Raw genomic sequence first — 22,387 nt, 5'->3', positions numbered from 1 at the left:
GTTTCTGACGCTGGTCCCTACCAGAATGGTCCTGTCTGTCTCTCTGTGCATCTCAGCTGCAAGGCAGCTATTTCCATTCTGAACTCAGTCCAAGGGCCTGGCCGACTCTGTAGACAGATTTTATCACTAATGCATGGTCTTCCTGGCATCGTTATCGAATGGCCGAGGCAGTCAGGAAGAACCTTAGCTCTGCCTGGGCGACGAAGCCTGGCGTTTCATAGCCATTCTGACCTCAGACTCTCACTCTGGCACTCAGCTCTGCCCCTGGACAGTGAAGGCCTTGGCAAAGAGCCATTGGTAAATCCCCACAGAAAATCTCTGGTCTAGCCTCTGTGGCTGTGACCCAAAAACTCCAGGTGCTTCTTCTGTTCAGAGTGGGCATCTTTTTTTCGTTGGTTGGGGAAATGCACTCTGCTTGGGCAGAAAGCCAGGTGAGTCCTGGCCAATCCTGAGTTTCCTTCCCTCAGGGCTCACAGTCCTGTAGTGCCTGCAGTCAGAGCGTGGGGACAACTGCTTCCTGTGCCGTCCAAGCTGATGGCTGGCTGCATACTGATGGGCGAGGCCAGCAGAGCGGCACCAATTAATCACTCTCTGGTGACGGAGGACAGAGTCTGCCAGTTGTGTCTGTGGTTGTCTTCCTCGCTGATAATATTAAAGGCATGCCACTGTTTTGTCCTTTGCTTTTTTTCCTCTGATCTCACTGTAGTGAGATGGGTTTTTAAAAATGAAACAGAACATACTAAGTGTGGGACTGATTGCACAGCTCTGGTAGCTTCTGGAACAGCCGGTGTGTGTGAAGCCCCACAGCCTGGCTTTCCTTCCCTGCAGTACAGGTGACCTCAGTGACAGGTAGCCCTGCATGGCCACTGGGGTCTCACTCATCACTGTGCGCCCTCTGACCGTGATGCTGAGGAGACACATTGCATGCTGTTCTGACTTTTGTTTTCTGCTTAATTGTTGTGATCAATTTAGGATTAGAGTATGGGATGCCTTTTGTGTGCCTCATTTCATTCTTTATTCGTTCATTTGGGCTTTTTAAATCCAAGGTCTGTCTTTATAGCGCAGCCTGGCCTCTAACTTTACCTGTATCTATCTTTACCTGTAGGGTATAGGGATTACAGGCATGGGGGGCCCATGCTTGGTTGTCATCTTACTTTAACTATTAGAACTGGGCATCAAGGTTGGCATTTGGGAGGCTGAGGCAGGTGGACTTTTGTGAGTTCAAGGCTAGCCTGGCCTACGTAGTGAGTTCCAGGACAGCCAAGGCTACATAGACTCAAAATAACAAAAGAACCCAAAACAAACAAAAAAATAAAATCAAGTATTCATTCATAAATTTGCAGTGTGTTTTCTGCATATAGGATTGACACTTGTTTCAATATAAACGTAGGTGCTAAAAATATTTTCACATAGTATCAGTGGCCAAAGTCCCTGAGTTCTGTCTCTTTCTGTGATACCTGTGTACTTTCTTGATAATATATAGGCTGCTGTTGTTTTTCTTTCTTTAAACATGGTCTCATTATATAGGCTTACACACACACATACACACACACACACACACACACACACACAGAGAAATGGGAAGAAAGGGGCTTGAGGCTTTATTGTAGCCTCAGGTGGGAGAGAGCACTAAAAAGAAAATGGTACAGTATGAACCAAATTTTATTATATTTTTTTCTTGAATATAGATTTTTTCTCATATAATATATTCTAATTATAGTTTCCCCTCCCTCCATACCTCCCAGTTCCTCCCCACCTCCCCTCACATCCATATCCACGCTCTTTCTGTCTCTCATTAGAAAACAAACAGGATTCTAAGCGATGATATTAATATAAAACAAAACAATTACACTGGAGTAGAACAGGACAGACAGAAGGAAAAGAACAAGAAAAGCTATAAGCAACAGATAAAGACACAGAGACCCATTGGATCACAGACTCAGGAATCCTATAGAAACGCCACCAGTTATATACATATATATGTGTGTATGTATGCATGTATGTATGCATTCACACGGGGGGGGGGGGGTCGGGGGGAGGGTGGTGGAACCTGTAGGGTTAAGAAAAGAGAAAAAAGAGTAAACAAACCAAACCAAACTCCCCAGCAGGACACTAGGAGACAAGACCTCCCAGAGATGTGGTTAAGTTCCCTTCCTCTTGGCCACCCTGTCGGCCACGTGGCCTGCCCTGAAGAGTAGTGTGTTTTTCCCAGTGAGACTCCCTTGAAGAAAAGTAAATTGTCATTTGCAAGAGGTTATCAATTAGAGATTGCTCTGGACTAGGGATGGGGCGTGAATGCACTTCTAGTCTCAGTGCTAGACCCGGTCTCGTGCAGACCTGTGCAGACCTGTGCAGACTTGTGCAGGCCTGTGCAGACCTGTGCAGCCCTGTACAGCCCCGTGCAGACCTGTGCAGACTCGTGCAGCCCTGTGCAGCCCTGTGCTCCCATGTATTTTAAGTATAACATCTTTATTACTTTTTTTGAAAACTTCAACCATGCATGCAGCATATCTTTACCATACCCCTCCCCTCTCTTTCTCTAGATCTCTTTCTACCCTTGCCCGACTTCATTTTTTGCTTTCTTTTTTAAATATGAAATGGCAATTTGTGTTTCTCCTATTCGCATGAGCATGGTGTCATCCACTGAGTGTGTCTTTTCTCCATCTTGCCTTGCTGGTCTTTACCTTGTTCTGCAGCCTAGGCCGGCCCTGAACTTTCTGTGATCCTCCTGCCTCTGCCTTTCCAGTGTCAGAATTACAGATGGGCCGTCTTATGGTAGGTAACTCATGTTGCATGGAGTTACTGGTATTTTAGTGTTGTTTATATCTGGTTCTCCTTTGCCTTTACATAACTGCCTGGTCGTTACCTGTTGCCTTGGTGTCTACTGTAGTCTCTTTGTTTTCTCTTCATCTGGCAATGTGGTCCACTCTAGCTTAAAGTTAAAAACGAGCTGGAGAGATGGCTCAATGGTTAAGAGCACAGACTTCTCTTCCAGAGGTCCTGAGTTCAAGTCCCAGCAACCACATGGTGGCTCACAACCATCTGTCATGGGATCTAATGCCTTCTTCTGGTGTATTAGAAGATGGCTACTGTGTATTCATATAAAATAAATGAATTTTAAACAACAACAAAACAAAAACCCAAGACAAACCATCTTCACATTCCAGGTTCCCGTTCAGAATTTAGCTACTTCTCTCTCCCCTCCAAGATCGGCTTTGGGCCTTCTCTACTTAGCCACCCCACCTTTCTCTCCTTTGTATGTCTCACAAGCGGCTCATTGATCCATGGCACCTTCCTTTGTCCCCTGAAGCTGTTCCTTGTCCCCTGTTCTCCTGCCACCATGCCAGAGAAGGAGACCTTCCCCAGTGTCTGTCTACTGCTCTGCTGCCTGCGACCTCAGACTGAATCACAGGTGCTTCTGGGAAGTCTCACCAATTGTGGGTCCTCCTGTGCCTTTGGGCCCTGTCTCTGGCAGATACTTAAGACAGGAGCACCGCTTCTCTTTCATTTGTGACTCTCGGAGACAAGTGAGGGCCATTTCCACATACAGAAGGCAGAAGCCATGACCATGTGTACTTAAGTGATATCTGGCTGAGAATTAATAGCACATTCAGTGTTCATCCAAATCCTGTATTTTTCTCTACTTTCACCGTCTCCCTACTGAGCTGGTACAAGTTTGCTTTGGTAGGCTGTGGAGTGTCCACTGACACACACGGGGCATGTGGCCATTCATCAATAAGCATGAGTTGGTTTTCTCCTGCTTCCTTCGCCTCCGTTGCTGTCCTTGAAGATATTGCTGTTGGTGACAGACATTAGGGCTGTCATCATGGCTTTTACACCACAGAAGACCCCATGAACATACGTTTTTCCCCGTGCTTGGTAGAGTGCTAGGACAGGATCTGATTCTCCACTCTGCTCATTTATTCCAGGCACTCCGGTTAAGTAACTCGGCCATGGGGAAGACAACCACAGGCCAGATAGTTAACCTGCTGTCCAACGACGTGAACAAATTTGACCAAGTACGTTCCATCTCTGTCAGTTCCTGCCCTAATTTTCCCCCCTCTTTAATCTGTTGGAATGTGAGGGTTTTGGTGTAGACTAGGGTTTTTCTGAAGTTGTGATGTAGGCACTTTAAAGCCACATCTCAGTTCTGTGTGCAGCGTAGGTGTGGTAAGATGTGTTGATCCCATAGAGCCCAGTTTTGCTTTTCTGATGTTGCCTGCGACACGCATCTGCAATGAGTTGGCGGAGAGCAATATTCCTCCCAACTTGGTTAGTGCAGTGATAGTCTCGAGGGGCTACCTCCTCATAGTGATTTTTATAGCACATGACAGAGGAGCAGACAGCTGTCTGTCTTTCTCTTTTTCTAAAGGACCCAAGTCTTGGAGGGCAGGAGTGCGCAGTACAGACCCCCTCCATGGGGAACCTGGTTCATAGGAACGGTTTGATAGGGCATGCCGCATGGTGCTACCTAGCTAGAATTTACAGCTCTCGCCCACACCCGTTTTTATGCTCACCTTACAGATTGATCACTTTAGCTTTAGGTCAGATCTGCCCAGCAACCATTCCCCTTTCAGATTTTCATTCATCAGACATACACCTCACCTGCAGAGTGTGGAAGGCGCCATAGCACAGGCTTTTCTGGGGAGACCCAGGGGAGATGCGGTTCACTTATAGAGCAGAGGGTGGGTTCGCTCCCACACACGAGGAATTAAAGATCAGGACCATCTCTGGGATGGTGCAGTCTATCCATCTTATAACAGGGACCACGGTCTACTGTTCATCGCACAAGTGTAGCATCTGCAGTGAGACCTACGGTTCTGCCTCAGCAGTGTTAAACCCGCTCGCTGAGCCCCGATTCTGTTTGCATTCCTGTCTTCCCGTTTGGAGCATAATGTTGCTGGCATGCGTTCCCACCGGTCTTGTTTTATTTACAGTCCTAAGCATGTGTGGGCTTTGTATCTGCAGGTGACAATCTTCTTGCACTTTCTGTGGGCAGGGCCGCTGCAGGCCATCGCGGTAACCATCCTCCTCTGGGTGGAGATAGGAATCTCCTGCCTGGCGGGCCTGGCCGTTCTGGTTATTCTTCTGCCTCTGCAAAGCTGCATCGGGAAACTGTTCTCCTCACTGCGGTAAGAGGGACGCTGGGCTGAAGAGATGTCCTGTTTGGTAACACCAGTTCCCCCCCTCCGCCCCTGCCTGAGACTGCTACCCAGAAACAAAATAGAAACTTCTTATATTTTCTGCATATGCTGCCGGCTCTTCAGGCTTAGCTGGGGGTACTCCAGCCTTAAGCCGAGGGCTGGTCTTGGAAGGGGAAGGGGGAAGGCATTGGCTGGCTGCTCTCAGCTGGCTTTTCACTTAGAGAGCATCCTTGCTGTAAGTTACATATGTAGATGTTGTTAAAATTAAGTGGTAGTAAACACAATTATTTTATTTTGTATATTTTATTCCACCCATCATCCGTCTGTCCATCCGTCCGTTGTGTGTCTATAGGGATGGTGCACATGTGCCACAGTGCATATATGAAGGTCAGAGGACAGTTGGCAGATGCCATCTCAGGGTCCCAATCCCAATGTTCTATAGATTCATCCACACTGCGTGTTATGGAGCTGCTCCTGTATGCATATGTATGCCCTGTTTTCACTCCAGTATTTCCATTGAATTACAAACTCTCAGGGTGCAGTGTCAACCTTAACAGAACCTCGTGGAAGTTTCACCATCCAAGCAGGGTGTGTGTCAGAAACATGGCTGCTAACACAAGCCTAAATTGATCATGAAGTGACCATGGCCCGAAGCAGGTTCCAGGAGTCGAAGCCAGTCTCCGTCGAGGCCTCTGGATGGGGGCGGAGATGTCGCACCGTTTGAAGGCATCAGGCTCTTTCCTTCTGAGCCTGTGCTCTGTGTGGTTTCCTCTGTGTTGAATGTCCTCTGCCTGTTCTAATGCTCCTGACATGCTGTGGCTGTCTGCTCACGTTTTTCCCGGCAGGATGAACAAGCCTTTCTGCTCCACAGCCTTTCTGATCCTGTCTCTTTCCACCTCTGCCAACTGTGTCCTGTCAAACTTAGGTGATTTCAGTACCTTGTGCCCCTCAATATACCAGAATCATTTTTGAGGTTTCCTCAGCAGTCATTCACAATGTTCCATAATACTCAGAGTTGGCAGAAGTGAGTGGCTGACTTTTGGCCTTCTATGTGTGTGCTGCATGTAGGACCCACCCATGCTGCGGGCCAGAGGACCACCTTTGACTCTGGGTCCCTGTCTGTGCCTGTGATTGATATACAAAAGTTGGCTGCCTTCGATGTGGCTTATCTGTCACATCTGTCCCTCTCAGGAGTAAAACTGCGGCTTTCACGGATGCCAGGATCCGGACCATGAATGAAGTCATAACAGGCATGAGGATAATAAAGATGTATGCGTGGGAGAAATCGTTTGCTGACCTCATTGCCAATCTGAGAAAGTAAGTCTTGGGGTAGACTGGACTGTCTTGTGCACTTTTCTATTTCCTAATTTTACCGAATGAATTTAGAGTTCTCTTTGGTCTCCCTGGTAACTCACCTCAGATATGACATGGTCACCTGCTATGGCAGAGTGTTAAGTATAGTGACCTGGGACATCACTTTTAACCTGGGCTTCTGTGTGCCATTATTCCCAGGCAAAAACTGCATTTCTCCTCTTCCTGTTCGTACCTGTCTTTCTTGATCTCATTCTGGTTTTGATGGTGCTAGGGATTGAACCAAGAGATTCACATGTTCTAGACAAGTATCACAGCACACACCACTAAGCCGCATGTCCAGCCTTCAGGTGCACTGCCATAGTCAAATGGAGTTCAAAATGTTCCTGAACGCTTCAAGTTCCCTATAAATGATGACTCCAAGGTGCAAAACTCTGAGATAATTACATTGGTGAAGCTCTACTTGATGTCAGTGTCCATTGGGAAGGTGGTATGAACCGGTTACCACCGTGTCCAGCCAGACTTGATGCCCGGGTGTCACTCACTCGAGATCATTAGGTGAAATATTTTTCTGTTTGTCCTAAACATTTGAGCTTTTTTCTTTTTCACTCTGGCACAAGCACTTAACTGTAGCCATGGATTTCTGTGACCTCTGTGTCTGAAGTGCCCTCCATACGTAGAGACCTTTTCTGTTCTTTGTCTCTGGCTTCTACCAGGCACACCATTACCCACCTCTGCACTCTTCCCCATGCCCATGATTCCCTGTACCAGTTCTTTCTGTCTAGAATTTTGGGGGAAAATAACAATTTCAGGGCTACAGTTCTCTCCTGAGCTCAAGGAGGGGAGAGCTGTGTCTCGCCCACCTTTAGGTTACCTGTGAGGTCTTAACCTGTATTTATGCTGGTTGAAAGCACTTGTATGGGCCCTCGATAAAATCAGCTCAGAGTGACCCACAGAATAACCCTGCAGCTCTACCGTCATTTGGCTGAATGAGGAAAGTGGTTTCTTGGGGTCCTGTGTGGTTACTGAAGCTGTCCCCATGGTATGTGCTAGCAACCGTTGCTGTAATATCACAGAGCATTTAAAAACTGTTTATCATGTGTGTGCATGTTTACACGTGTGTAGGAATGTGTGCACATGGGAATCACCTGCAGAGGCCAGAGGCACAACCTCAGGAGCCACCCACCTTAAGTTTTTGAGACAGGCTTTCTCACTGGGAACTGGGGTCGAACGATTCAGCTAGGCTGGTAGCCACTGAGCTGAGGGACATACCTGCCTCTGTCTTCTCAGTGCTAGAGGTGCAGGGTCACATTACTTTGAGTAGATTTTTATCAAGAAGATGAACACAAATGCATTCTGTTAGCATCAGTCCCGGGCCTCGTCTCTCTGAGGGACAGAGTCTTTCCTGCCCCAAAGGAGTCCTACTCAGCTCATGCCTCTACTCTGCCTAGTTGTCCAGTGAGTCGCGAACAGTCATTCTCAATCTATGGATCAAGACCCCTCTGGGTCACCTAAGACCATCTGTGACCCACAGGGGACTAAGACACAGTCCTCTCTGTGAGCCCAGCAACTTGCTGGAGGAGAGAAGAGCAACCCTAAAACTATAGAATCTCCCCCAAGACCTTAGGCAGAAACATCTGTCACAGAGTGTCCTGGGGCATGGAGAAGCGTAGACTCGTGCATACAGCTGGTCTTTATGTGGATGCTATGATGAAACTAAGGGCTTCATGCTTGCCTGGAAACGCTTTGCAGGCCGAGCCATCTCTTCTGTCCCCACAGGCAGTTTATCTTGATGTGTGTACACTGCCTAACAGGGTCCTCATGCATATGACATCGATGTTGACTTTTCTGTGTGGGGAAAAAAGTATTTGTTTTTCTCTCTTCTAGGAAGGAAATTTCCAAGATTCTGGGCAGCTCCTATCTCAGAGGGATGAACATGGCGTCGTTTTTCATCGCAAACAAAGTCATCCTGTTCGTGACCTTCACCAGCTACGTGCTGCTTGGCAATGAGATTACAGCTAGCCACGTGTTTGTGGCCATGACTCTGTACGGTGCCGTTCGGTTGACAGTCACCCTCTTCTTCCCGTCAGCCATTGAGAGAGGGTCAGAGGCCATCGTCAGCATTCGGAGGATCAAGGTTTGTGTACAGTACAATCTTAACGTTGGAGATGTCTTTTGAGTCAGATGGTACTTTTTCTGCTGTCTGTCACCGCGTCTCCGAACTGTTAGTCAACCTCAATGGTGTGTACATGTCGTAGTCTTAGGTACAGTACGCTAAAAGTCCCGAAGAATTTCTGATCTGTCATGGGCACAATAGAAATACCAACAGCCAGCACCAGGCTCTTAATATATAATGGTGACTGGCAACTATTATGTTCTAGACCACTGGTTCTCACCCTTCCTATTGCTACGACCCTTTAATACAGCTCCTCATGTTGTGGGGACCCCCCAACTGTAGGATTTATTTTCATGGCTACTTCATAATTTTGCTGTTATGATTTGTAATGTAAATATCTGATATGCAGATGGTCTTAAGCGTCCCAAAGGGTCTCAGCCCATAGACTGGAAACTGCTGCTTTAGACTACAGGACAATTAGGCAGGGACTGAGTACAGGCCTAAGTGAGTGACATTTCTGTTGGACTGGAAGGACTCTTAGAGAGAGAATGGCCTGTTCCAATCAAACCCTTGTTTAAAAATGGATCTGTCCATCTCAGCTGTTTTGCTAGTTCCCCTCTGGCTCCGTCTTTCCCTCCAGTCTGCTTTTCACTTTCTTTCTCTTCTAAGAGCCTTGTTTTTCTAGCAGGCATTTTCCTTGGCCAGTCTGTTGATTTCCACCACATTTACCCAAGTAGCCACTCCTATGACCCTGAACTGCTAAGGGCAGATCATTCCTAGAACCTTGATGCTGGTCTGGTGCATAAGGAATGCTAAGTGCTGGTGTGTCGACGAATGTGTCTGGAGGAGTTGGTTGGTACAGTAACAGGCCTGGGCACAAACCTTGTTTTATTTCTGGTTCTCATTGGTGTTCATTGTCCAATACTAGATTTTCATCAAACTTAGTGACCTTAGGGGGAATGAATGTAGAGGAGGGGGAAGGGCTTGCCATAAAAGCCAAGAGGTTTTTTTTTTTTTTTTCCTGAAATTCTGATTTTTTTTTCTTCCCAAAGTATCATGTGGAGTTCTTACGTCTAAATTGTGCCTCTATATCAGTCCCCCAAAGCTCTAGGGACATTGAAAGGACTACGTGGAGGGTGGGGAGATGTGTAACATCTGAGCAGCTTGGTGTATATAGCTGTTGTGCTCAGACTCACTGCAGATGCGCATCTGAGCACAAGAACTGGGAAACGCTGAGCCTGTGCGCCTTTCATCATGGATGAAAGGGAATGAAGGGGGGAAGGACCCACGGAAGTGGCAGGGGGGCTTGCTGAGAAGGTGGGTTCCAGGCGGAGGGGAGTAAGGGATCAGGAAAATGACTGAAATTCATTATAACAATAAGAGGAACTGTCACACGTTATACACAGTTACTACCTATAGAATAGATGTAGAATACCTATAGAATAGATCAGTCATGTAGGGTTAGTTCTGGACCAGACCTGAGTTTATCATTCCTTCTGGCAATGGTTGAATAGCATTGTTGAAGGGTGACACAGAGCATTTAAGTATGGTTTTCTTTTTTCTTTTTTTTTTTTAACTTTCAAATCTGAGGATATATGTTGACCGTACCATCATTTTAAGTGTATAATATAAAACTTTCCCTTCTGTGCCTTCACATCGTGTTGTTCTGTTGTAATTCTACTGTTGCTGCCACTGCTTCCCCTAGACTGGAGAGCTACTGTGTGGGGACCAGGAGCCAGGCTGTTTCCTAATCCTCTGCACGTAGCAGCAGTTGAATATCAGCACCCACCACTGTCTCTGCTGTACAGAGATTGTACCTTTCGTAGGGTGACAGTGCCCCTTTCATAGGGTGACAGTGCTCCACACATAGGTTGTATGTGACAGATCAAGGACCTCACTGAGACCTCCGGCTTATAAACCAGTGTCGTATCGGCCACACTGCTTAGTAACTCTGAGGGTGCAGGATGTACACCTACGTAGCTCAGCCTTTTAAGAAGTTTCTTTGCTTCCTGTAGATGCAGACATTTGAAGGCTGGGTTTGCAGCTCTCCTGGTCAGCTTCTACGCTCTCTCAGCTCTCCCGCTGTATAAGACCAGTGCCACACAGCCCACTGTCACGGGCTATATAATGGATGCCCGGCCAGCGTTGTTGGTAGGAGTTTCAGTTACAGGATGTGCGTTGGTGTGTCAACATGGTGGAGGGGCGTTTGAATGAGGTTGCTCAGGGAGCCGTGATATGTGGTTCAGCAGTGTTGAGGAATATGGTAGAAGGGGATAGATAGACTAGCACAAACAGCACTTCAACGAAATGAAGAGTGCTCAGCGGGCTTCTGAGGCTGTGTTCCTTCAAAAGGAGAGGTAAACTGAGGCAGGAGAGGGAAGAGTCGACATCTGGTAGACCATGAGAGATGCTGTGGGAAGCTGCTGTGGTTAGTCTTAGGGTCACATGTGTCTGTCTGTCTGCCTGTTTGCTGGACATGGGCTCATGTAGGCAATCCTAGTCGTAGCTCATGTATGGCTGATCTGTGGGAATGAAGACAACAGATCACATCTTAGGCTACTGGGGTCTTGGAGAGAGGTTTGTAGGAAGAAGTTTTCATTCACAGGGAAACAAAACAAAAGAGTTCTGTTTTTTCCCAAGGATTTAACAAACAATTAGTGTTAAGGTTGGAATATAAGGTGTTCCATTCCAAAAGACACACCTGTTTAAGGCTTGGTCCCCAATGAGTGGGACCAGACTAGTGATTGGATCAGGAGGGCTTGACCTAATCAATAGATTAGGCCATTGGTGGACTCCACGATTTGACGGCACAGCTGAGAGGTGGTGGGAATTTTCTAGCGTGAGCCCAGCAGGAGGAAGTGGGGTGCTGTGGGGAGCTGTTCTTAGAGGCTGCGTCTGGATCTTTATTTTCAGAATGCTGTGGGGTCAGCTGCCTCCCCATCCCTTGTTCCTAATGGCATGGTATTTTTGCTAGTCCTCTGGCACTGTAACTCTAGTTGTTTTCTCAGCCGTGAAAAGTGACCGGCTGCAGAGTGTCGTGTCCAGGTTTGTAGCTTTCTGGACTTATAGATTAGAATGCTAAGGACTTAAAGGATTTTTTAAGCTTCAGGAAATGACATGGTGCTGTTTCTTTCCACTTTAGTTGCCTGCTCTGTTAGTGGTGTGCGTAGCTAAAAAACACCCACAGTACAGCCCATCTCACCGACAGTGCATTGATCTCATACAAGCTGTTTGTGAGGTTTCATGTACAAATTGACGTCTGAAGCAAAAGATCCCTGCTGGGTCACAGTTGTGGAAGCTGCAGGTGACAGCAGAGCCATGCTCCTTCAGAAGCCACTGGGGGACAGCCTTTCCTCTCCTGACCTAGCATCCGAGGGCTCCTGGGTACCATTCCAGTCTGTGTCGCCAAGGCCACACGGTCGTTTTGTACCCGTGTGTCTGACTTTCTAATTTCATACAAAGAAGCCAGCTGTGTTGGATTTAGGGCCCACGCGTGACCTTGTCTTTTCTGTATCTGAAATGATCCTGTTTCCAAATAAACACACATTTCAAGGTTCCGGGGGCAGTAAGGACCTCAAGGTGTGTTTCTGAAGAAGGGGTGCCTTAATCTGTTTGTGCTCCCGTAATGAAACTCCACAGTTTGTGAAGAATACACATAGCTCTGGATGCCAAGAGGTGCAAGGCCAGGCAGGGTTCAGGCAGGCTTGGCTGTCGGCTTTCTGCTTCCAGGATAGTGCCCCCCTGCCTTATGCTCTGGAGGGTAGGGCATCGTGTCCTCATACAGTAGAAGACAGAGAGAGCCGGGTGCTGTGCGATGCCTCCCTCGTAGGAGGTTTGGCCCCACTCACAGTGCAGAGCCTGTAGTGTAGTTTAGTCGCCTCTTTAAAAAACTACCTCTTAAAATTTTGTTTTTTCCTGCTAGGGCTCAAAACCCAGGCTGTTGCTTAGGCTATGTAAGTGAAGTAATACTCAGGAATAGACTCAGCACAAAGACCTACATCATTTCCCATCGTTATTAGCAGCCATTAAGTTTATAAAACAATGGGTGTCATTGTGATATTTCATATATATATGTATATGTGTGTGTGTATTTATATATATTTCACTTTGATCATCTTCAGGTTCCTCTTACTCTCGTTCCCTGCTTGCTCTACCTCCTGGTACTTTAAGGTGCTATCTGTATTGTTCTGGTAATATTGTTTGGTTATTTTCCTTTTTGTTAATCTTAATCTTTCTTTTGGTTTGTTCCCTTAGAATGAGATTTGCATGTTCCATATTTGTGTGTGTGTGTATGTGTGGTGTATGTGTATTTGTGTGTGTGAGATGTGTATGTATGTGTGGGGTGTATGCATGTATATGTCTGTGTGGTGTGTGTGTGTAGTGTATATATGTCCGTTGTTTATATATATGTGTGTGTGTGTTTGTATATGTGTGGTGTGTGTGTATGTGTGGTGTATGTGTATTTGTGTGTGTGAGATGTATATGTATGTGTGGGGTGTATGCATGTGTGTGTATGTGTGTGTTTGTGTGTGGTATTTGTGTGTATGTGGTATATGTGTGTGTGGTTTGTATGCATGCGCATGTGTGTAGTGTTAGTTGTACATATGTGTGTGTGTGTATGATGTGTGTGTATGTGTATGTGTGGTGTATGTGTATGTAGTGTGTATGCACGTATGAGGTATGTTTGTGTTTGGTGTGTATGCAAGTGTGTGTGCGCATGTGTGTGTGTGTGTGTGTGAAATCTAAGCTCCATGTGTGAACAAAGACATGACATTTGTCTTTCTGAGTTTAATTTTCTTGGTAGGATCATGTCTGGCTCCACCTGTGTTCCTGCAAATGACAGTTTTGTTCTTTTTTATGACCAAATAAAACTGCATTGTTTATCTATGCCATGTTTTCTTTCAACACTTGTCTGCTGATGGATCCCACTCTAACTACATAACGCCTCAGCTGTTGCAGCCTGCCCTTAGTGTAACTTTGCATTACCCCCAGCAGGGTTGAAGGAACCCCTCACTAGCCTTGCTAATGTTTCTTGTCATATGTTCTTTGTAGTGATGTTCCGACTGAGTTGTGAGTTCCCTGATAGTTAAGAATGTTGATTGGTTCTTAGATATATATTGCTCAGTTGTACTTTGTCTTTTTTAAAAAGTTCTTTTAATATTGTACATACAGGTATTTGCCCGTGTGTCTGTACCATGTCCATGCCTGGTGCCCATGGATGTGAGGAGAGGGTATTGCGTCCTCTGTCACTGAAGTTACCCATGGCTGTGAGCCACTTGCTGGGAATCGAATCCAGCTCCTGTACGAGAGAAGCCAATGCTCTTAACCCATAGGCTGGCTTTATTTGTCAAGTTGACACAAACTGGGGTCATTTGGGAAGAGGGAACCTCAACTTAGAAAATACCTCCATCAACCCTCTCCTCTCCAAGTTGCTTTTGGCCATGTTGATCATAGCAATAGAAAGCAGACAGAGACAAGCACTGAGCTGTTTTTCCAGCCCTGTGGACAGCATCTTTTGAGAACTGCTTGCTGCTCTCTCCTTAGGATGCTTTGAGCCTTTGGCATTTAGCTTATTTGAATCCTTTATGCATTGTAGATATTAATCCCCTGTCAGATGCTGGGCTGGCAAGCGTTTTCTCCCATCCTTCAGTTGTCTTTTACTGCCGTAGTTTCCTTTGCTGTGCCGAAACTTTTAAATTCTATTTGCCAGTTCTCATCATTAATGTTCCCAGAGTCCTTTGCAGAAGTCTTTGTCCATGCTTGCAATTTCAAGTGCTTTCTGTTTGCTCTAGCAGCTTCAGAGTCACAGTTCAGGCCTTGAGGTCTTTGATCAATTTTGTATAGATTTCCACTGTAGTTTTTTTCTGAGTGAGTTATGCCTGGCATTTGAGGAACAGGAGGGCCCCTTCTTGCTGTCATTAGATTCTAACCGTTAGCAGGGCTTCCTGTTGCTGCTTAGACTGCACCGACCAGCTCCTGACTGGGTGGAATGCAGCAGGGAGTGAAGATGCTTTCGAAATGTATTTGAGAGCGGTGACTTTGAGGCCACCCCATGGCAACTCGTCACATGCTGGTTGGTTAAAGGGGAGACGGGGAGTGACTGATCTGTGGCAGTATGTGGCAGGGCGTGACAGGAAGATGGGCAGAGTTGACCATTTCCCATTCTTTGCTTCGGGTCCCAGGCCCTGCTGTACTTGTAGCCTGACTACATTCATCCTAGGAGCAGCCTTGGCTTTCTTCTGGCTTTAGCATGGTGTTTAGCATATGATAAGCACCCAGTAAATACTTATCAAGGCATTTCCTTCTATCTTCCATGTGTTTACTATTAAAATACAACAAAACAAAATCAAAACAATACCAATGTCCAGTTCTATGTGCAATGTCCAGTTCTACATGCGTTCAATTTCTTATCAATGTTTTCATTTTATGGAGGAACTGGTGTATGTGTTGAGAACATTGCAAGGACTTTGCTCAGGTTCGAAACTTGGTGTGCATGAAAACGTGTGTATAGTATGCAGTCTGTTAATACATAGCATGTTCTGATATGATTTGACATTTTACTTTTAAGGTATTTTTATTACAGCTTTATTTACTGTGTGTGAGGGGACACACAATGTCCAGGCATGTATGTGGAGGACAGAGTATAACTGGTGAGAGTCTCCCTGTGCATCCTAGGATTGGCAGCCTTTATGGCGGACCCTCTCACTGACTGCTGAGGCAGCCCCTAGCCTCATGTGTTGACACTTTAAATAGAGTTGGATAATCCTTAGGCTGTAAGACGCTTACCTCAGACATTCCGTGGAGACACCGGTTTCTGTTTTATTTCTGTAGTTAAAACAGCCCGTGCTTTCCTTTTCTCTAGAACTTTCTGTTACTCGATGAACTACCAGAGCGCAAAACCCAGGAACCATCTGATGGCAAAGCCATTGTCCACGTACAAGATTTCACCGCTTTCTGGGACAAGGTAACCTCCCCGTGATTTCCAAGACACCGTGGGTGACACTGATGACGCAGAGAATTCTGAGAGTTTTACATAGTCAGTAAAGGGCAATCAGTTCATCTATTGAAGTTTTTTGTAAAATTTCTTAAAATCCCCAAACTTGAAAGTTGTTTTTAAAAAATATTTTATTTTATGTGTAGGTGTGTGGGTCTGAGTACATGTTTGTGTGGAGTTGCCCGTGGAGGTCAGAAAAGGGCATCAGAGCCTCTGGAGCTGGGCTTCCAGGGGGTTCCAAGCCACCATGGGGGTGCTGGGAGCCAAACCCAAGTTCTCTAGAAGAGCAGACAGGGCTCCTAACTGCTGAGCCATTTCTCCAGCTCCTGGAGGTTGTTGTCAATCACAGAAACTTTGATCATTGCCTTGGTTTGAGCTGAATGTGTTGACACCAGCTGTATTAGAATGCATGGGGTCAGTAGGGGGTCAGTTAACTGTGCATAGTCTATAGGCTAACTGCACATTCTATAGGTTAACTGTGCATATTCTATAGGCTAACTGCACATTCTATAGGTTAACTGTGCATATTCTATAGACTAACTGCACATTCTATAGGTTAACTGTGCATAGTCTGTAGGCTAACTGCACATTCTATAGGTTAACTGTGCATAGTCTGTAGGCTAACTGCATATATTCTATAGGTTTAAGTGTGCATTCTATAGGCTAACTGCACGTTCTATAGGTTAACTGCATATATTTTATAGGTTAACCACATGCATTCTATAGGTTAGCTGTGCATTCTATAGATTAACTGCACATTCTATAGGTTAACTGCGTACTTCTATAGGTTAATACTATACATTCTGTGGGTTAACTGAATACATTCTATAGGTCAATTGTGCACATTCTATAGGTTAACTTCGTGTATTCTAAACTATCCTAGATTTTTGAATCTTGTTTTAATGGCATCTTGTAGCACTTGAACAGTCTGCAATTTGCATTTTTTCTGGTATCAATTCTGGGAACCCGACCTCTTAGATGAGTGCACAGACTGCAGCATCTCAGCATTGCTCTCCACAGTTGCCATCCGTTGAGTGTGTTAGGCTGTCGCTGTACTGGTGTTAGATTTAGACGAAAGCTCTTACTGTTTGGTGATCGACACTCTGAAGGTCCGTGCTTCAGATGTCAGCCACCTTTCTCTCTGCCGATACCTCTCGCTTCTGCTGAAGCCTGGCCAAGCTGGTGCACCGGTTGGAAAGGCAGCCTCATTCTGGTCCTGGTCTGAGCTACTCCACTAAGACCCCCATAGCACACGCTTCTCTATTGGTTTTGCAACATGTGGGAGTTCTCTAGAGATGTGAATTTGATTTGGCGTCTTGAAATTTAACGGAGAAGCTATGAAGCACCTTAAAAATGACCAACGGTTAAGTTTCTTGAAATCTACCTTATGTGAAGTGTTTGCATCAAGTGGTCCAGATTTTTGCCATTTCCATGTCCATCATGAGAAACCTTGATGATGAGATCTGAGAATAAGCGTGGAAATCGTGTGTGCCTCATATCTGTCTTATACACATGGCCTTAATGTGATTTATCAGTGAGTTCACAGATGGAGTCTCACGCTTGGGCTGCCAATACGTTCCACTGGGAAGAACTCAGTGTTCAGTTTTTGAATTTGGAATACTTAAATAAAACATGCATAGAGCCTTACCTTTTGTTAAAATGTGTAGATTGCTCATGGATGTGGTTTCTGATAGATTCCCCGTCCTCTACCCCCACCCACTGCTGTGTTGAAGCCTGTACCTCCACCGTGTTTATGGTTGCAGGGCCGTGTTGTCCCTGTTCAGCATGGTGTCAGTAAGGCACATCACATGACATGGACCTACTAACCTACCCTGGGTTTAATGGCTTAAGTTTTGCTGTTAAACTCGAGCCCTCATTACAGCTTTGACCATATTGTGGGACTTCCTTTCCGTGATTGATTTCATGACATTGGATGCAGTCCCGTGCCCCTGACTGCATTGCTGGGAAGGACTCATTGGCAAGCCACAGTTAGGGATGGTACCAAACTGCTCATCATGGCTGGGCATGCCACATTCTTCTACTGCCACCTCGTGGGAGTTAATGACATAGAAGATTAAAACCTAAGGCCCCAGTGAAAATTTAGGAATGATTAAAATCCTCCTGTGTGTGTTGTTCTATGGAAAATACTTGTTTTAGTGCTTAAGTATGAACTAAGAGTCTCTCAGCTCCCGCGTCGTCCTTCTACCGCTTAAATTCTGTATTCACATGGAAATCTGGACTCATTTCTTTAAATAGGTTGAGTTTATCTAAATAAAAAGCTTGAAAAGGCTGTCAAGACGTAACATCCAAAGTGAGAAGGAAATAGGGGCTGTGTGTGTGTGTCTGCAACCGTAGTTTTATATCTTCTACTGCTTAAAGTGATGATGCTATTTCTTTAAAATGAGACTTTTTTTTTTTTTTGTAAACTTTACCTCATAGACACTAGACAGTCCAACCCTGCAAGGTCTTTCCTTTATTGCCAGACCTGGTGAGTTGTTAGCCGTGGTTGGCCCAGTCGGAGCAGGCAAGGTAAGTTTTTTTGTTTTGTCTTGTCTTTGGGTTGGCTCACTGGGAGTTACTTATGTGTCCATGAGTCAGGATGGAAGGACTAGGGAAGTGGGCTACTTCTTTTTTGCCAGTGTGCCTGTGGCTGTCTGGCTTTCAACAGTTCTTAGGACATACCCAAGTCATGTCAGTACATACTTAACTCAAGCACAGCCGTGGTTCATGCTATGCTTGTACCAAAAGATGCACAGAGAAGCCCAGGCCCAGGCAGCTGTGGGCCCTGGGCAAGGCAGACAGATGGTCTTAAGGCTGTGTCGCAAGCTCTCTGATCATGGTAGGCACACACTTGTTAAACTGGTATAGGATTCCATCTTTGTAGGAGAAGGCTTGTTCCTCAGAAATCATTTAAATAAATATCTTCTGACTGCATCGGATGCATTGTCAGTATATGACCTTTCTGGGGCCAGCACAGAAAACAGAGGAGATCTGGATGATCAGGACGAGGCCGCTGCTTCGATCAGTATTGGATGGCCGAAGCCTCTATGGTGCTGGGGCTGTATTACTGCCAATGGATTTGTTTGTTTGTTTATTAATTGATGATTGATTGATTGAGGCTGGATCTCAAAATACACACAATGGTCTCAAACTTGTATCCAAGGAAGACTTTGATTGTCTTGCCTCTGTGTCCCTCGTGCTGAGCTTATAGGCATGCACCGCGTGACCAGCAGAAACCATTAGTTATACGACGTATTTCATGTAGTATTCTCAATTGCATATAGCCAGCGTTGCCATTAGGAGCAAGGCCCTTTGGGAGGGCAGGCTGTCACAACCTATTTCTGTAAGCTTTGTTTGTTTTTTTAGTAAACATCACTTTACTGTGGCCAGTGGTGCTGTTTCTGTTTTGTTTTCTTGTTTTAAAGCTGCAGCGTCTAGTGACGTTTTATATGGGAAGCTGATGCTCGTCAAACCGCCGGGCTGGGCAGAGCCCGGAACTTGGTTTAACTCTGTGCCTACATGAACAGCCTTTTGTGTGTTGTGAACTCTGTTTCAGTCGTCGCTGTTGAGCGCAGTGCTGGGTGAGCTGCCCCCTGCCAGTGGGCTGGTCAGCGTGCACGGGAGGATCGCCTACGTTTCTCAGCAGCCCTGGGTGTTCTCGGGCACCGTGAGGAGCAATATTTTATTTGGGAAGAACTATGAGAAGGAACGATATGAGAAAGTGATCAAGGCCTGTGCTCTGAAGAAGGTGATGATTCTTGTTGGGTTTGCTATACTCCGTGTAAACGCCCGCCTTCGGGACGTCCTCTAAGTCACGATACTCCAGCTAAGCTTTTGGGAGCCTGCCCATCCCCATCCATCACTGGTTGCTTTGGTTTTATTAGGTTCTGTTCAATTTTCACCATCCGTATGCACTGAGTATCACAATCCTGGGGAGCACCTCTCCCAACTGCTATCTGTAATCCTTAACTTAAAAAAAAAAGATGTATTTGTTTTATCTCATGTGTATGGTGTTTCATCTCATGTGTGTGGTGTTTTGCCTGCCTGCCTGCGTGCGTGCCTATAGACAGCTGGTGCTTACAGAGAGGTCAGGAGAGGGTGTTGGATCCCTTCCAACTGAAGTTACCGATGCTTGTGAGCCACTATGTGGGTGCTGGAAATCGAACCTGGCTCCTAGCATCCAGTGCTCCTAACCAGTGACCCACCTCTTTCCAGTGCCCGAGCTTTAACCTTTATAAAGCATTAAAGAGTTGCAGAGGTGAGTGCATTGAGTCCTTCTGTCCCCGTCACACAGCTTTGGCAACAGTCAGGTGGTGACGAGTCTTTAGTCCTTTCCAGCTGAACTTTTGAAGCCCCACCCACCCCCATTCTAAATTATTTTTCCAAGCAACTCTGGACCCTTTGTATTTCATCTATGAACTTTTTCATTGTTTGTGTTTAAAAGAACTGTCTTGGGGTGGCAGAGGGTGGGCGTTTTTGGAGGTATGGCTACCACAACCGTACCATCCATAAGGGAATGACAAAATTGCTTGAGGCAATCCACAGTCCAGCCAGTCTGTTGTGCTGGGTTCTAATTGTTAATTCGAACAACTTTGAAGAGATGCTACAGCCGGAGCCCAACTTTTACTTTTCCCCTCCCTTCCTCCCTTCCTCCCTTCCTCCCTTCCTCCCTTCCTCCCTTCCTCCCTTCCTCCCTTCCTCCCTCCCTTCCTCCCTCCCTCCCTCCCTCCCTCCCTCCCTCCCTCCCTCCTTTCCTCCCTCCCTCCCTCCCTCCCTTCCTCCCTCCCTCCCTCTCTTCCTTCCTCCCTCTCTTCCTTCCTTCCTCCCTCTCTTCCTTCCTTCTTTGCTTCCTTCCTCCCTTCCTCCCTCCCTCCCTTCCTCCCTCCCTTCCTTTCTTCCTCCCTCCCTTCCTCCCTCCCTCCCTTCCTTCCTTCCTTCCTAGAAAAAATGTTTGCCCGATTTCTCTTTTTAATTCTACAACACTTCATCAGGAGAGGGAAGATTTTAAAAAATGACCTTGAGCTGCCCAGAAAATAACGAGATGAAATATTATATCACACATGATGATTTTGGTAGAACTGATAGACGATTGACTAAAGCTGTTCGTACCTGATAGTGGAATGCAAGCGCGCAGGAAGACAAGGCACATGCCTACAGACACCGGGCCTCACTTTAGCTATAAAAATCAGTCAATGATAGCTTGTAGGGACTTGCCCCAGGGCCTGTTTATAGCATCCTGGCCACTCAGCTGCTCTTTTATAGTGTGAAGAAAAGGCCAGACAGATCTCTCAGAGGTGTGGTGCTGAAGGCTTTTTAGTCAGCCCTCTGGGGAAAGTGTGATTTCACTTGAACGATAGCTGGAACGTCACAGATTGTATTGGTCAGTGGCTTTTATAATGATGTAGGAAGAAAGTAATGAGGGGTCTGTGTCTTTATAAATGACATCAGGTCATTTATAGTAATAATAATACAAACTATATTTGTATTAAGTAGTGAATATACACATCGAATAAGAAAGGGACCCAGCCACAGAAGATTGATCTGTTGTACTCAGTCTCTCTCATTCACTCTCTCTACACGGTTGGCTCTGTCTTATGCCAGACTTTGCCTGTGATAGTTATCAGCAGCCACAAGTAGATATTTCTCATATGTGGGGTGCCTTTAGACCTGATTGTTACCCTGTTATTTGGGGGATGTTTTGTGATTTCCCTCCAAGATTCTGTAGTTTGTCAGTTTAATATTCATGTAAAGCGTGTTGATTTGGAGATCTTCCTTCCTAGATTCCCAAGTGAACGTTCAGTTTTCTTTCCTTCATGTCTTGGCTTGCGTGTCACGGTGTCTTTATTCTACCTGCTCGTGTAGGCTTTGTCTACCCCTCTACCATGCTTGTGAATGCGTGGTTCATGTGGGAGGCTGAGTCAGAGGTTGGTGGGGTGGCTGTGAAGGCGCACATTCCCTGGTGAGCTACATTTGCTCCTGTCGCTCTTGTGTCTGCTCCTTAGTGGAGGCATTCAGACTCGCCTGCTTTGGAGCAGTGTGCATCTCCGTTTGGCCATCACTGGGCGTCCGATTTATCCCCCAGCCTGTATCCTCCACCCTCCCCATTCAGTCGTTTATGATCTGTTTCTACTTCTATGCCCAAAGCTCCATGGTCCTCTGTAAGCGAGTCCTGACAGTGGAGGCTCTGGAACTCGTCTAGTGCGTGCTTCTTTCTGTCCATGTTTCCTGTAGCACAGGGCCCTAAGCACTCACAGTGCGCAGGCTGTTGTAACAGTTCCTCAGGTGGGCCCTGCTTGCCCCTGAGAGTGATTCCCTGCATGGCATGAGCCAGATCATGTCATCCCTTGAATGTCATACCAGTGAAGCAGGGGTCTGTCTCTCCTCATCGCCCTCGTCTCTTAGCGCTGCTCCAACTCCGTGGCCTCAAGGTTTCTGTCCTTTGAACACAGCAGATATACACCAGCTCACAGGAACTATAAATTATTCCTCCCTGTGTATGATGCCATCTGTTTTGCCCAGGTTTCGCTAGCCCTCTCCACTCTAGGCTCTCTTGATCTGAGCCGTCGCTGACCATTCAGTGCAAATGATGTCCCCCACCCCTGACCCTCCCATTCTCCCACCCCCACCCCCACGACCCCCCATGTTCCTACCTCCTCACATTCCCCTACCCAACCCCCCACTTCCCCACACCACCACCCCATACCTCCACACCCCTTCACACCCCCATACCCCCACCTCACCACCTCACACTCCTCACACCTCCCCACACACCTATCCTATGTACCACACCCCATTCCCTCCACCCCCATGTCCCCTACCTCC

The 22,387-nt window shown here is 46.3% G+C and overlaps 1 protein-coding gene across 1 annotated transcript in view; it reads left to right on the top strand.

Annotated features, from left to right (window-relative positions):
• Abcc4 (ATP binding cassette subfamily C member 4 (PEL blood group)) overlaps window positions 1-22,387 on the top strand; it is a 212,779-nt gene that overhangs the window by 62,975 nt on the left and 127,417 nt on the right. Inside the window, exons 5-11 of the mRNA XM_021181507.3 lie at window positions 3,930-4,019; window positions 4,969-5,132; window positions 6,336-6,461; window positions 8,343-8,592; window positions 15,434-15,535; window positions 18,005-18,094; window positions 19,122-19,313. Of these exons, the coding sequence (XP_021037166.1) occupies window positions 3,930-4,019; window positions 4,969-5,132; window positions 6,336-6,461; window positions 8,343-8,592; window positions 15,434-15,535; window positions 18,005-18,094; window positions 19,122-19,313 (1,014 nt within the window). The remainder of the gene's footprint in view (window positions 1-3,929; window positions 4,020-4,968; window positions 5,133-6,335; window positions 6,462-8,342; window positions 8,593-15,433; window positions 15,536-18,004; window positions 18,095-19,121; window positions 19,314-22,387) is intronic.

This window comes from Mus caroli, unplaced genomic scaffold (assembly GCF_978045245.1).
Source record: "Mus caroli unplaced genomic scaffold, Mus_caroli_1 scaffold_12, whole genome shotgun sequence".
Classification (NCBI taxonomy): domain Eukaryota; kingdom Metazoa; phylum Chordata; class Mammalia; order Rodentia; family Muridae; genus Mus; species Mus caroli.
The sequence above is the reverse complement of the archived record's forward strand: the minus strand, read 5'-3'. Positions and strand labels throughout refer to the sequence as shown.